This window comes from Pinus tabuliformis, chromosome 4_2 (assembly GCF_031772625.1).
Source record: "Pinus tabuliformis cultivar Carrire ecotype Pingquan chromosome 4_2, CPIR1, whole genome shotgun sequence".
In the NCBI taxonomy this organism is placed as follows: domain Eukaryota; kingdom Viridiplantae; phylum Streptophyta; class Pinopsida; order Pinales; family Pinaceae; genus Pinus; species Pinus tabuliformis.
Window position 1 is genome coordinate 2786575 of NC_142304.1, and position 16558 is coordinate 2803132.

Genomic DNA, 16558 nt, shown 5'->3' on the forward strand with positions numbered 1-16558 from the left:
AATGAAATGCCACAATTCTGTTGACCTTGAAAACTGTTAAGTCTGCTGAATTTTGAATGGGATATGAAATTCTATTTTTTCCATATGAAGTTTGATGAGGTTGGAACCCCTCTCAAACATCCCGAGTCATTTCATGGTAATGTTAAAAATTTAAGTAAAAGGATGAAAATGAAAGATAAAGGAGAATGTCACTTTTACTTTAAGAATCTAACATTACCATTAGGGAGCATCTAGGGAGCATCAAGGGGCACCTTGGGAGTATTCAAAAAGCATAGTTCCTCATATAACTGTTCGAAAAAAAAAAAAATCCCTGCGGAACCGTGTGAACCGTCCACCTTCTCTCGGATCCAGTGATGATCTACGACAAATACACGCCCGAACCTCCACAAATCTGCAGCTGATCTTTTCTGGATCCGCAGATCGGGCAGCCAAAACCGCGGATTAGGCCCTTGTGGATTTGTTTTTCCAAGAATCGCCAAAAAATTGGTGGATCGGATCCGCAGTTCTGCCGGAGGATTGGTGGCGGATCCGTACAGGACGTGATTCCACCACCTGATCCTTGGGGGGGGGTTTCTGCAACGTTGGATGATACCATCCTTGATAGATTCATGAAAGTGTAAATTTTGGGACTGAAATAAGGCATGTTCTTGTATATATTTTGAGTATTTTTGTTGAATATATTTTATGGTTTTGCATTTATTGGAATATTCCTAGGGTTTCTCTTTTCCTTGTCTAAATGCATATGTTTACATGAAATTCTTGTTAATTATTGCATGTTAAATCTTTTATTCTTGAACTCCCTAGAAAACCACCTAAGGAGCATTTTTGTAGTGAATTTCTCCCTTCATAAAATGGTAGCCAGGGTTAGGAAGTGAAAACTAAGGTTTTCCCCTTTACTCCCTTCAAATATTTGATATGACCATGGTTAAAGTTCCTAAGGCTCTATCACCCAATTAGGGAAAAGACACTGGGATCCCTATTGATGAGCGAAACCTCTAAAAGTATATCTTTTACCGCTCTTTTTCCTATTTTCATCCCTTCAAGGCAAGTTGTTAGGGCCAGGGAAAGGGTCAAATTCAACTAGGGCTTGCTATAAGACAACGTTGGAGCTACTTTGGATGATTTTCACCTCGCGAACTCAAAATATATCCTTTCCTTTGGTGAAAATTACTTAATTAAGGTTGATGTCATCAACCCTAGGTAATTTAGGTCTCTTTAAAACTCTAGTGCAATAAAAGGCTTCAACTTAGGGCTATTTGAAGGTTTATCACTCCATTTCTTAATCATATCTTTCAAAGAAAACCTTTTCTCTGTGCTTGCATGCCTAGATGTGCCATTGTTGAAATACATCTTGAAACCCTAGGCTTTAAGTGTCATTTCCTAAGCTTCTTCATAGGTATGTTGTTCCTTTTTACAAATAATTGTGCCTTCCAAGTGAGAATTGACATTTGATCACGCATGTTCAACATCATCTTGATCCTATCAACATAGAATATCTTTGGGTGATCTATACTAGGAAGCCTCTTGTGTGGTGAAATTCCTCTAAAGAGCAAGAGGTGGAGTGCTAAGGTGACAGTGGAGGCCACCTCGTTGTTGCATTAGGGTGTAGCCCTTTTCCTTGTGAGGCCTCTCACAAGGCTTGCTAAATTTTGAGGCAACATCTTTGGCACCATTGCTGAGGAGGATTTGAGTCAACCTCCTCATTATCTGAAGATTGAGCTTCACTAAATTTGAAGAGAATATTTCAAAATGAAAACATAGATTATCTTATGGCAATTCTTGAATGAAATCCTATTATCTCCCCTAGTAGTTCTTCTAACAATACCATATCTCCAAGAAAGAAAAGAACTACTTGTAAAACAACCACTGATGCTACCACATCTCCTCTACTTCAAAAGACTCTCGTGGTTAGAATCCTATTCACGGATACAACTACCACTAATACCATGAACAAATCCTTGCTCATTGCAACATTCAAGCCATTGGATTTGAGTAAATTCCTTGGTGTTGTTGAAGAAAGTGTAACTAGGTTCGGTATTTACAAATGTAACTTTGTTCTTTGTACTTGTCAAGAAAAAGAAATATTCTTTTTGTAAATTATAAGAATGAGTTTCTTGCTCATTCCATAGGTCTAGGAAAATCAAAGAGTCAAAGACATGTAAAAAGTTCTTCTTGAGCATATGTGTAAATATATATACTAGTCTAAACAACCTTCCAAGAAAAGCACAATCCTCCCAAGACAAACACAAAGAAGTCTGCAAGAAAAATAATAAGGAGAACAGTAATGTTGGCATCAATATATATATATATATATATATATATATATATCATGTCAGCTTGATAAATAGACACAACGTTTCACACTGTATGTCAGCTCATTTATGGAGACATGACAACTATAAATACCCTGTTGGGGTCACCACAGGAAACACAAAACTTTGGATTACTCTCCAATTTCGGACGGTACAGTAAGTACAGATCTTGGATGGCACAGTGAATCTCAGACTAGTTTGCAACTTCATATGGGTGCATGAAGACAGAATCTCAGACTAGTCTGCAACTTTGGATGGGTGCATAAGGTATAGGATCTTGGTGATAAGGTACAGGATCTCGGTGATGAAGTACTATGTCTCGGTGCAAGTAATAAGTGTCTCAGCCTCCTTATAATCATAGTTTCAATACTGAAACGCAGTCATACAAGAATGCAGTCACATAGCCTTGAGGAACATCACACACTACTCGGTATGACAACAATGATAAGGATCTCGGTGGTCCTACAGGAATACTCTCAATATACATAAATAAACCTTCTTGTTATCTCGTGAAAGTGCAGAGATGATCATAGTGTTACATCAATAATGATCTCCATGGTAACTTTGATAATGTAGCAATAGAAAGACCTCTGTGACATAGTGATGAAGCAAGCAATGGTGCAATTGTAAGGACCCTTGTGGAATCATGATGATGATCTCGATAAAGCAGTAATGATGATGTTGATCTGAACAGTAAAGAAGAGGATTGGTGTCTTGGCCTTGGAGTGGCCTAGTGGGTCAAGGTTCATGGTATTGGTATTCGTCAATTAGAATCTCTATAAGAATAATTTTGTGCGAGTTTTCCTCTCCAAGAGGGAGAGGTTTTGGCCCTGGCAGAGAGCCAACATCGTGTGTTCTTGTCTCTTTGTTTTGGTAGCTATTTGATAAACTAACAAAAACACACTCTAATAATAATATCAAGTGAAGACTATGCTAAGAAGAAAAGTCAAAACATCTCACAAATAGTTATCATGCTAAGAAGAATCACATTAATACTACTTGCCCAAGATTCTTCAACAGGTGCTCCCCATTTACTTAGTGCTAGGCTAGTCCAAGATGAGGATGTGGTTATGATGCGTTTTGCTTTGGCCTTAGAAGGAAGTGTTGAAGGAAATGTAACTAGGCTAGGTCTTCATAAATATAATTTTGATATTTGTACTTATTCAAGAAAAGAGAAATTATTTTTGTATTATTTGTCAATGAGGTTCTTACTCATTGAAAATAGGTCAAGCACAGTTTGTAGTGCTTCTAGAGAGTCAAAGTCAAAATGCTATTATGATAAGACCCTTTGAGGGCATGTTACATCATGTAAATCATCATACAAGGTCACGCGAACACCTCCAAGCATGGTCAAATCCTCTCATAGCAGCAACGAAGTCTACAAGCAGCAAAATGATGAATAAAAATGAATTTAAGAGCAAATTATCAAGTCGGCTTTAAGGACAGTCATGCCGGCTTAAATAGGAGGGACAAACCTCTTTTTATAGACATTGTCCACTCCTCAAAAGGACATCATCTCACTTTGAAATCTGCGAGGGTACAAGGAAGAAAAGAAGGTCAACAAAGGAGGAAAAAAATCCTTGTAAGGGCAGCGAAGGAAAGGAGAAACGAAGATCGTCTATAGGGTGAACCTACAACCACACTTACAAAGGGAAAGGGTCTGTCTGTGGCTATAGGAGCAGAAAAGTGCAGGTCATCATATAGCAATACTTTTGGGTGCAAATTAGGCCTGCAGGGCCTCTCTTATTAGCGAGGAAGGAAGAAAGGGTCAACGAGAATAAAAGGACAGTTTTAGGGCTCCTGTTCACACATGCAACACTTACAAATTTCACAGCAGTTTAAGGCAACAACATGAATAGCCTCATTCAGATGTATACCTAGGCCTACAAGGTATCCAAAGGAAAGCAAAGGGGCCTCTATCTATAACGAAGTAATGAAACCCTAATATTTTAGGGTTTCCTAACCTAGAAGACAAAGTGCTGGAAGACAAAGTGTCGAAAGAAGTGCCGGAAGATGTGTCGGAAGTGATAGTGCAGAAAGAGGAGGATTTGACTAATGCTTGGAGGATATCCTAGTCAAGGTTCTAGGGTTTGGCAGTTGTTCAAATAGGAAGCTTCAATAAGAGAAATCTTATAAAGGGTTTTCCTCTCAAGAGTGGAGAGGGTTTGTCCCTGGTAGAGAGCCAAATTTAGTGTTCTTGTTACTTTGTTTTGGTAGCAGTTTGATGAAGCACACACATATGCACTAATAATAAGAAGAAGAAGAATAAGTTAACAAGAAAAGTAAAAAGATTTCACAAATTGTTGTCAAATCATAGAGAATCATCACAACACTACTTTGCCCTAGATTCTCTAACATGGTTTCAGAGCGTAAGGTGACACATCAAGGAAAGGGCAACTCAAGAACACTCTTCAAGAAAAAGTATCTACAAAATTGAAGCACCAAGCCTAGAAGTCTCAATCACTTCAAGAACAAGAAGGGTCTACAATCCATCATTCATCAAGAAGGTCTACAAAGCTAGAAAAAGAGCCTGATATAAAGTCACCTACAAAGAAGAACAAATCTACATCAAGCTACAAGTCTTCAAGCAAACCTCATCACCAAGCAAGTCCACTTGAAGAAGGCAACCTGAAGGACATCAAGATGTAGGGAAAATAAGCCATCAAGCTTTCAAGGAGGAAGAAAATCCATTACATCTCAAAATCTATCAAGTAAGTACATGCCCCCTTCTGAATATATTTCAATGTCTTTTTGCAAGGAAAGCAATAAATTGGTAGGTATCAATAACTTTCTTGCATAGAAGAAGAGGACTGATCTACTACTCAAGGAGAATGAACTCCTAGAGCATGTCAAAGGGAATATCGCTATCCCTACTAAGGAACAGACTCAAGCCTTAGCCAAGTACACTAAGGATGAGACAAGAGCTCAAAGGATTCTGATAGAATCAATCAAAGACTCTCTCATTCCCTATGTCTCCAAGTTTGAGGCATCAAAATAAATCTATGATAAGCTAGTACAACTATTCTCGGTATCCACAACCGGAGAAGTAATATCTCTGAGGAATGAATTGTACAAGATGAAGATAACGAAGATAACACAGGAAGGAATAACTCCCTACTCAATGAAAATCTCTGAAATGAGAGATCAACTTCAAGAGCTTGGGGAAGTCATGTTTGACAGAGTTATGACAACTGTAGTACTCAATGCTCTACTTGAGGAGTGGGGAACTTCACATCTAGCATATATGCCAAGAAGGAAGCAACCACTCTCAGTGAAATGTGGTCTCTATGCAAAACAAAGGAAACCAGACTTACGGCAAAACAAGATGTGGGATCGAAAGAGCAAGCATTTGCTACCATGGCCAAAAGAAAGGGTAAATTTGGCAAGTTTGGTCCACGAAGAACAAACAACAAAGACATGTCCAAGATCCAATGTTTTGGATGCCAAGAATATGGACACTACAAAAGGAATTGTTCTAAGCTTAAGAAGGACAACAATAACAAAAGGAAGAGGGAAGAAACTCACATAACTCAAGAGGTGAAAGAAGAAGGAAAGAAGCAAAAGAAGGAAGATCCTCCGGATCTCTACTATGACTAGGTCAAACTCTTTACTTCTAGACTTATTGCCTGCTGCTAGAATCACCCTCTAGAATCTAGCAGCATGATGTACATAGAGTTTTAGACACTCATGTGGATGTAGCATTTATGATAAGAACAAAAATGCATAAATAGAAAAATCTTCTAGAATATAGGAGCATGGCAGATATAGCTCAAGATATTCATATAGAAGAAGCATACCTAGTATAGGACCTCATTCATGATGAAAGAAAAAATGATCATGATAAGAATCTTAGAAGACCTACATCATCAAAAGAACGGAAACATTTGCAAGACAAGGATCTTTAAGATCCTATAATGGAATATTCAAAAGAAGGTTCATGGACCAAAGTAGATGTCTCATTGGGAATCCCATTCATGGGTTTCAAGAAAAGAATGATATGTAGGCAAACTAAGATGAAGCAAGAAGGGCCACATCAAAGGATGATCAAAGGAGAATCAAGATGAGGTATGTATGCATTAAAGTTTAAAGTCATGTTAACACTTGTATATTATTAAAGTCATGGGTATAGTTCTATAACATGATCAAGCATGAAAGAATCTCTTTCACCAAGAACATGCTCGAAGGCATGTACCACAATGCGATGAAGCTCAACAAAAGAACATGCTCACATAAGGAGCATAAGATTGCTAACTAAGAAGCCAGAAGAAATGTTGACAAGTCCAGAAAGCAAGCAATGAAGGAATGCTCTCACAAGAAGCATAAGATGGTTGACCTATCTATCTGAGAAGAAACAAATGAAGAAAGAGATCAAGCATGTGAATAATAGCATGATCACCGAGAATCACTATCTGACAAAATGCCTTGAAGATATCTTCCGAAAGAAGGCAGGACAACTCTGATAAAGGCCTATGAAGGCCTTGGAGACACAAAAGGTGCAGATAACTGATTCTACTCTACAGAGATGTCGTGAGGAAAAAGCCATCCAACAAAAGAAAAGGCAATGTTGAAGTAATATCAGGATGAAGTCATGATGGGCTACTAGGTCAAAACATGTAACCTAGAAAGTATGATGAAGCATTCCGAAGCATGGACAAGATGACAAAGGAGTAGCCAAGATGACAAGAAGAACTTGATAGTCACTTCCCATGAAGCGATGACATGACAAAACCAAGAAGGAAAGTGATCGATGGATGGTGCCCTACCTAGAAGAAGTTCGAACAAAAACTTCATGACATCAAGAAAGGAAGAAGATCAAGCAAGTTGAAGGACCCACGAAGAAGAAGTTGCTAATGAAGGAAAGAATCTCCAATTAAGAAGGGAGCTCTGATAGGTCCCTGATCAAGAGGGAGTTTTGGGATCACCCCTGATTACAAAGGAGTGACAATTGTGTTTTCCATTTCATGGGTCATGCACTAGACCAGGACTAACAACCGTAAGTCTAGATGAAGGCCATGAATGGAAATGTATACACAAGATAGACACAACATTCTTGTCTTCACTTGGGAAGAAAGAATGGGAGGATTAGGTAATCATCTGGCATTCGATACTCTTTGAGGATGTGTAGGGCATCCAAGACAAGAGTAGGCAAGAGGACTGATATTCTTTGAGGGCTGGGAAGCCAAGATAAGAATAGTCCTAGAAGGTCATACTCGAAGAACACCCGGGTGGGTATGTACCTTGAGAAACAATGATGAAGGTGTCTATAAATCATTGGTCTCGCCAACATTGTAACTCATGGTCCCGAAAAGAGATGGAGTTGTTAGTCAAGGCCTCGCACTATAACAATGTTGATGAATATGATGCTATAACAGATGGATTGAAAATTCGGTTTCTCTTATGTGAATTCTTCAAGATTAAAAATTGCCAAACACCTTGTAATGTTGTATGAATACCTCCCTAGTTAAGAGGGAGTGTTGAAGGAAATGTAACTAGGCTAAGTCTTCATAAATATAATTTTGATATTTATACTTATTCAAGAAAAGAGAAATTGTTTTTTTATTATTTGTCAATGAGTTTCTTGCTCATTGAAAATAGGTCAAGCACATTTTGAAGTGCTTCTAGAGAGTCAAAGTCAAAATGTAATTATGATAAGACTCTTTGAGGGCATGTTACATCATGTAAATCATTATACAAGGTCATGGGAACACCTCCAAGCATGGTCAAATCCTCTCCTAGCAAGCAATGAAGTCTACAAGAAGCAAAATAATGAATAAAAATAAATTTAAGAGCAAACCATCAAGTCGGCTTTAAGGACAGTTATGTCGGCTTAAATAGGAGGGATAGACCTCTATTAATAGAGGTTGTCCACTCCTCAAAAGGACATCATCTCACTCTGAAATCTGCGAGGGTACAAGGAAGAAAAGAAGGTCAACGAAGGAGGAAAAGAAGCCTTGTAAGGGCAACGAAGGAAAGGAGAAACGAAGATTGGTTATAGGGTGAACTTGTTATATACCTAGGGGGGATAATATGGGGTACAAAGGGAGGTACCCAAGGGAATAATGTAATAATGGGATGGGCCATAATAATAAATAAAGTGGTTAACCAATATCATGTAAGGGACCACAAGTATTTAGTAATAATGTAATGGGCCCATGGTATTAGATAGATGGTATTGAGGGAACCATGGTATTGTATGTATGAGGCCTATATAGAGGCTAGAGACTCCACATTGAGAGATGTCAAGGAATATGGTATGAACAGGCATATGGCTTGTGGAGTGTTCTCCTTCCTTAAGGAATGAATGTATGGTGTTGCCCTACCTTAAGGGTTTGATCAATAAAGAAGCATTTCATATTATTTATGGGTTTATTTCTCACTCGTCTTATATTTTCAGGTCAGATCTCGTCTTATATTTTCAGGTCAAATCTCGTCTTATATTTTCCGGTCAGATCTATAACAAGTGAGAAATAAACCCAGAAATAATATGAAATGCTTCTTTATTGATCAAACCCTTAAGGTAGGGCAACACCATACATTCACTCCTTAAGGAAGGAGAACACTCCACAAGCCATATGCCTGTTCATACCATATTCCTTGACACCTCTCAATGTGGAGTCTCTAGCCTCTATATAGGCCTCATACATACAATACCATGGGTCATTACCATGGTTTCCTTAATACCATCTATCTAATACCATGGGCCCATTACATTATTACTAACTACTTGTGGTCCCTTACATGATACAGGTTAACCACCTTATTTATTACTATGGCCCATCCCATTATTACATTATTCCCTTGGGTACCTCCCTTTGTACCCCATATTATCCTCCCTAGGTATATAACAGAACCTACAACCACACGTACAAAGGGAAAGGGTCTGTTTGCGGCTATAGGAGCAGAAAAGTGCAGGTCATCATATCGCAAGATTTTTGGATGCAAATTAGGCCTACAAGGCCCCTCTCATCAGCGAGGAAGGAAGAAAGGGTCAACAAGAATAAAAGGACTATTTTAGGGCCCCTGTTCACACGTGCAGCACGACAACACTTATAGATCTCACAACAGTTTAAGGCAACAACATGAATAGCCTCATTCAGATGTATACCTAGGCCTACAAGGTATCCAAAGGAAAGCAAAGGAGCCTCTATCTATAACAAAGTAAAGAATCCCTAATATTATAGGGTTTCCTAACCTAGAAGACAAAGTGTTGGAAGACAAAGTGCCGAAAGAAGTTCCAGAAGAAGTGTCGGAAGATGTGCCGAAAGTCACAATGCAGAAAGATGAAGGATTTGGCTGATGCTTGGAGGATATCCTAGTCAAGGGTCTAGGGTTTGGCAGTTGTTCAAATAAGAAGCTTCAATAAGAGAAATCTTACAAAGGATTTTCCTCGCAAGAGTGGAGAGGGTTTGTCCCTAGCAGAGCACCAAACTTTGTGTGCTTTGTTATTTTGTTTTGGTATTAGTTTGATGAAACACACACATATGCACTAATAATAATAACAAGAAGAAGAATAAGCTAACAAGAAAAGTAAAAAGACTTCACAAATTGTTATTAAATCACGGAGAATCATCACAACACTACTTTGCCCTAGATTCTCTAACATGAAGTGCCAGACATTGGTACCTTATTTTGCCCCAAGGTAGTCTTACTAATTGGGATACCTTTCACCAAGCCTTCGACAAAAGATGGACCATGGTCAAAGAAGGCATTTTGCTTCTTAACAAATTCTAAGAGGCTAGGAAAACCAACAATGAAAATGTTAGAGAGTTTGTGCAGTGGTTTGATAATCTACTTAGGGAAGTTCCTAGTACATACAGACCAACTGATGATACCATTGTTGATAGATTCATGAAAACCTTTCTTGGACACTTTTCATATACTCTGAGAGACAAGAAACCTAAATCTTTAAATGAGGCTAAAATCTTGCCTATTGAAATAGAGCAAACTCTCAATGCTTCCAAAATTGACCTACTTGCTTGTCCAAAGGCTAAAATTGAACCAAAGACTAAGCCTAACACCCAAGTTGACCCTGCCTTGCAAGCATTTTCCAAAATGTTTGATAAGGTTATTTTGAGCTGATCCAAGGGCAAATGGCCATGATGAACAAGGTGTTAGTGATGGAAAGGGAAAGGGTAGCCCGTCAAAATTTTCCTCCCATGCCACAATTGAATAAAGAGAGACCCCCCAAGAATAATGCATTCGCTTGTGGTAATGTTTGGCAACAAAGTGTTCCAAGTACTCTTGCCCCAACCAAAATGGGTAACCCTATTGGAGAAAACTTTTTTCTCCTATATTGGATAGTCAACTAACCAACAACCCTACACATTTTCTCATTGATGATGATATGCCAATTTCTTTTGCCATCTGCACCAGTCATACACATCTCACCACTCAACATTCCTCGTGGATGAAGGTGGGCTACCACTCAAAAGGTATTTTGATCATTTTGCAATCAAGTGCATTTACTTAGTGTTTTGGACATTTAGTATAGATAAATAGGTGATCTGGATGATTAATCAATCTTGGCTGTAAACTTGTTCTCTCACCTTACCAAGGGAGTAATCTTTAGCCCTTGTCTAGTGGGACCTCCCTTAAGGCATTATGGTTATAGGAGGGGCATTACTTGGAAAACTTGCACTGAAATAACATGTCAATTCTCCTTTTCCATATGACATTTTCGATGTCACGTTATTTCCTTTGATATCATCTCCATTATTTAGGTTAAATGTCATTGGTTCATTAGGATTTGACACTCACAAATCCACATCCTTGAGTTGTGCTAAAAAATATTGCTTTGTAGGTTGATGCAATTTGAAGAATGAAAAGCATAAGATTGCCACAATGAAAGAAGAAGAAAAGTCAAAATGCAAAAGATGGCTAGGACATAAGTTAGCGTGTGGGCAAAGGCCTTGCATGACCTCTAATCCCCTCATTAGCAATCTCTCGGTTCCTGAGCACTTGATGCTCCATCCATCAAATGGAACCCTTGCATGTCCCAACCTCGATGAGTGATAAAGTGCCCCATCTTAAGGCGTAAAACAAATGCTATATCATAAAGAGCAGGCTTTTATCCTTGAGTTATGCACCAAAATAAAAAAACATTATAAAAATTAAGTAAAAGGTGCACTAGAAGGGTGGAAAAAATAGGCCAAGAGGGGTAACTCATGCCTGCATGATCACTCCCTCCAACCATGGCACTTGACCATGAAGTCCTTCCCCTCCATTGCCACCTACTCTCCCTAACACCTATGCTTTGAAGGGTTGACCTTGGAAATGCCACCTCCCCTTAGGTGCTGGAAACACCTAATAAGGTTTACTACTTAGCCACCCTAGAAAAGGTAGGGAACACTTTTATGAGACTTGGTCTAGTTAGATATTTGAAGGTGATCCCGATTTGAAGTATTAATACGCCCTTAACACTTAGTGTGGTCCACTTAGATGCATTTATGATTTTCGTCTCTAATGAGTGGTTGCTTTCACTTGAGTTTGAGATTGGTTTTCAGGGTGGGATAGAGCAACTGAGGCCTTGAGGGCACCCTACTCCACATGATTCCTAGGCCATGTTATTATACTTCTGGAGAGCATGGTGATTTGATAGATGCAACATTGCCCCTTTGTAGTAGAGGATTGAGCAATTGATGGATACCACAGAGCACCCCTAGATGCCAAAACATTGAGTTTCTCTTGCTTGCCATAAAGGATTCTTGATGATGTACCAATGGACTTAGCATGCCCCCAAGTTGGCCTTGACACTACTTGATGGCCATGCCTTGATCCAGAGCCCAGATGAGGATGGCCATCTCCCTGGATGATCGAGGAGGCCTTGTTGCACCTGATGGAGCCCCAATGCTCTAGAGAGAGAGAGCACTATGTTGTCTACTTAGATGACGCAAGGCAGCCATAGTTGGATATGGACACGTGGAAATGTTTTGAGGCTTTGAGTTGAGGATTTTTCCTCAAATGGAGGATGATGATGATGCTTGGAGACCTTTGTAGCCCTTCCATTGCATTAAAGGAGCATTTTGAGCCCTAAAAGGGCATGACATCATCATTTTTAGAGGTTTACAACTCACGTGTGGGTTTTTATTCGCATATTTTGTTGTTGAGCTAGTGGGTTGGCTTGCAACCCAATTTTACTTTGCGTCTACTCAAAAATCAAACTTGTGTAGGAGCTTTTAGTTAATAATTAAAGGTGATATACCTCATATAAGTAGAGGATCACCTCTATCATTTATTCATCATCACATTTGTGGATTTCGGCCTCTCTATAAGAGACTTGACTTGATTTGTTGTACTTTGCTACTTGTGGAGATGTGATCTTATGTGGATTTTGGCTATTGGAGACTAGTTTTTGTTATGAAGACGTCATTTTGGGATTAAAAGATAGCATGTTCTTGGATGTATTGTGAATATTTTTGTTGAATATCTTTTATAGTTTTGCATGTAATGGAATATTGTTGGGTTTCTATTTTCCTTGCCCAAATGCATATGTTTACTTGAAATTTTTAGTAATTATTGCATGTTAAATCTTTTATCCTTGCACTCCCTAGAAAACCTCTTAGAGAGCATTTTTCTATTGAATTTCTCCCTTCATAGGATGATAGCTAGGGTTAGGAAGTGAAACGAGGGTTTTCCCCCTTACTCCCTTTTAAGATTTGATATTTCCATGGTTAAAGTTCTTAAGACTCCATAACCTAAGTAGGGAAAAAGCGCTAGCATCCCTCTCGATGATCAAAACCTTTGAAAATCTATCTTTTACCTCTCTTTTTCCTATTTTCGGCCCTTTAAGGCAAGTTGCTAGGGCTAGGCCAAGGGCCGAATTCAACTAGGGCTTGCTATAAGACAACACTAGAGCTAATTTGGATACTTTTCATCTTGCTTGACTTTGCTAACTCAAAATCCAACCTTTCCTTTGGTGAAAATTGCCTAATTAGCGCTGACATCATCAACCCTAGTAAATTTAGGTCTCTTAAAACCCTAGTTCAGTGAAGGGCTTCAACTTAGGGATATTTGAAGGTTCGTCACTCCATTTGTTGATCATATCTTTCAAAGCAAACCTTTTCTCTATGTTTGCATGCATATATGTACCATTGTTAAACTACATCTTGAAACTCTAGGCTTCAAGTGCCATTTCCTTAGCTTTGTTATGGGTACGTCATTCCTTTATTCAAAGAATTGTTCTTAGTTCCAAGCAATGTTATCAAGACCGAAATGAATCGGTTTGAACCAGTCGGTCCGACTGTTTTGAGGCAAAAAGCGGTTTAGACTAGTGAATTGAATTGTTTTTGGGTCGGTAAAGTCATGGAGAATGTTGAAGAATGTAACTAGTGTTGGTCTTCATAATTGTATTTGAAATGTATTTATCAAAAGAAAGAAAAATAAATTTTATTATTAAATAAATTGGCTTATTAAAGCATGGGTTTCATGCTTGGGTCAATTGTTTTTAGGTCAAAGTTTCCATTGAAGACTTCTAGGGTTTATGTTAAGTGTCCTTGTCCATGTCACAATGCAAAGAACCCTTCTTGGGAATTATTTATCAAGAAAGAAAATTATTTTAATGTGAATTAGGTCAATTAGGCCTCCTACACTAAGTCGGCCTCAAGGAAGCAAGTGGGCCTCATTAGAAGAATTCGATCACCTAAGATGCCTATATAAGCAACAACTCAACTCATTTGGAGGACATCTCAAACAAGTTCGAATTGAAGTAGTTGGGAAGCAAAAAAGGTGCGAAGTTCAAGGCCGCTGGAATTGAAGTTTTTGGGTCTCTCTCTCTCTCTCATGTGCAACGAAATTCTGAAGTTACATCAAGGTCGACGCTGTGAAGTTGTTGGATCAAGGTCGAAGCTGCGAAGATGCTGCATCAAGGTCAAAGTTGTGAAGCTGCATCAGGGTCGAAGTTGTGAAGCTACTACACTGAAGCTATTGAAATTGCTAGATCGAAACTGCAGTCCTGAAGCTGGGTCGATGTTCTGTTGCTAAGCTGAAATTTTTGATTTGTTGTTGGGTTGAAGCTACTAGATAAGAAGAGACTACTAAATCATCTTGAAAGGCTGACTTGGTGGAGGAGGAAAGTTTGTTGGTCTAGGGTCTTGGTCTATCTCATTTGAATTATTGAAGGAAGAGCTCTTGACTGGGTTTTCCCCTATATAGGGGTTTTTCCCTGGTTATGCGCCTACATCTAGTGTCCTTAATCTTCGTGTTTTGGTTTTGGTAATTGCTTGATGAACTAAGATAAAATAACATAAAAAAAACAATAATAAATCAAAGAGTCACAAGTGATTATCAACAAGAGAAAATCTTTTTGCCTTTCCAATTTTCCAACATGGTATTAGAGTTAAGGTGAAGAATAAAAAAAAAGGAAGCTTGAAGATCTATTGAAGGAAAAATGAGATTGACATAAGATCATTAAAGGGATCATACAAGGGGATAAACCTACTATCTACAAGAACTATGTCTAACTCAATGAAGGGAGAAAACAAACTAGGAGCCTCCAACTTCAAAGCATGGAAAAATAGGATAGATCTCATCTTCAAGAAGAATAAAGTTTTGGATTTAGTTCGAGGAGAAGTCAAGAAGCCTACAGATGAATCAAATGAGGCAAAGAAAGTAAAGTTTAGAGAATCCGAAATATTGGCCATGAACCTAATAGTGGATGGAGTAAAGGACAACCTCATTCCATATATATCCAACATAGATTCTGCTCAAGAAATGTATGAGGCTCTATCCAAATTATTCACAATCAAGAACATTGGTCAAATTGCAAGCCTCAAGAATGAATTAAGAACTATTAAGATGACGAAGGACAATACTGTGGCATCCTTCTTTATAAGGATATCTAGAATCAAAGACGAACTTCAAGCAATAGATGAAATTGTACCAGAAAAAGATCTCGTGATTACTGCCCTTTTAGGACTACGAACATCATGGAGTGCCTTTGCATCAGGAATCAACAGTTGGAAGGATACTCCAACGTTCGAACAAATGTGGAATGCATGTAGTCAAGAAGAAGCCAAAATATCATTAGTAAGCAACAAGGAGGAGGATGAAGAGGAGAACATCTCAAATGGCTATTCCACTTATCACAAGAAAAAGGGAACCTTCAAGAAGTACAAAGGACCAAAGAAGAAAGTAGACCTATCAAAGATCGAATGTTACAATTGTCACAAGATGGGTCACTACAAAAGTCATTGTCCAAAGAGTCCAAGGAATAAGAAGAGAGATAGGGATCAAGAAAATATTGTCGATGAAGCTCCACCAAAGAAGAACAAGATGGAAGAATCTGAAGTCAAAGACTTATTTGCTAGGGACTCTATCCCTTACATATCCTTCTATTCTAAGTTTTGAATTGTTTTCCTTTATGTTTTGATTTCTAGAACTTGTAGGTCTAACATGTCTTGTTAAAACACCTTTTATTTTTAGTTGTAGGTTTCCCTCAAGATTGGATTAAGAGGGAGCCTCCACCAATTTACCAAAAGATAAGTATTATGTTCTTTGTTTCATCTTTTCATGTTTGGTTTCTCACATCAAGACTTGTTTGAATTATATGCTAATAACCTTTTATATTTTCCATGTTAGGAAAGCTTGCTGAATACTCAAGGGTTATGGAGGAGACTTCAAAGGATAAACTTGAAGCATGGAAAAAGATTTGCCCTTCAAGAATTGATGTCATACAAGGTTTGTTAAGGAACAACTCGAGGTATGTCTTAAACTATAAGCTTTGTTATAAAGTTCTCTTCATGCAAAAGGTACAATCATTCTTTCTTTTAAAATTTTCTTTACATTACTAACATTGTTATGTCTAGGGTTTTGAATCATAAAGATTCTTGTTAGGGTGATTAATCATTAGATTGAATCTACCCTCATTATATTATCATTCTTGTGGAACCCTAAAAAGGTTCACCATAAAACCCTAACCTAAGGGTATGTCAATGCTAATATGGAAACCTTAGTCTACTTACAGTTGTTGATGAAATCTAGAATTCCTATTCTTTTGACGTTTTGGTATTGTTATGATAAAATCCCTAGTATTTTAGGGTTTTCTATCCAAAGTTATGTATTGAATCCCTAGATCTTTAGGGTTTATGAGCAAAACCCTTATAATATCTATCGTAAGATCTTAGGATTGAAGCCCTAGGTGTGTGTTCGTCTGTCTTATTGAAACCCTGGCTTGGTCAAAATTGTTATATGTCTAACTGTAATGTATTGATATTTGTGTCTTGGGTTTACTTAGTAGATATTGTTGTATG

General features: G+C 38.2%; 1 protein-coding gene across 2 annotated transcripts in view; it reads left to right on the forward strand.

The window, feature by feature from the left end:
• The window catches only part of HCF173 (high chlorophyll fluorescence phenotype 173), a 147529-nt gene that overhangs the window by 125394 nt on the left and 5577 nt on the right, over positions 1-16558 (forward strand). Inside the window, exon 8 of one of the 2 annotated variants that reach the window (XM_089428116.1) lies at positions 15888-16010. The exons of the other annotated variant lie outside the window; for it this stretch is intronic. Within the exon in view, the coding sequence (XP_089284242.1) occupies positions 15888-15995 (108 nt within the window). The 3' untranslated portion in view covers positions 15996-16010. Of the gene's footprint in view, positions 1-15887; positions 16011-16558 lie in introns of those variants that run through there. 2 annotated transcript variants of the gene reach the window in all.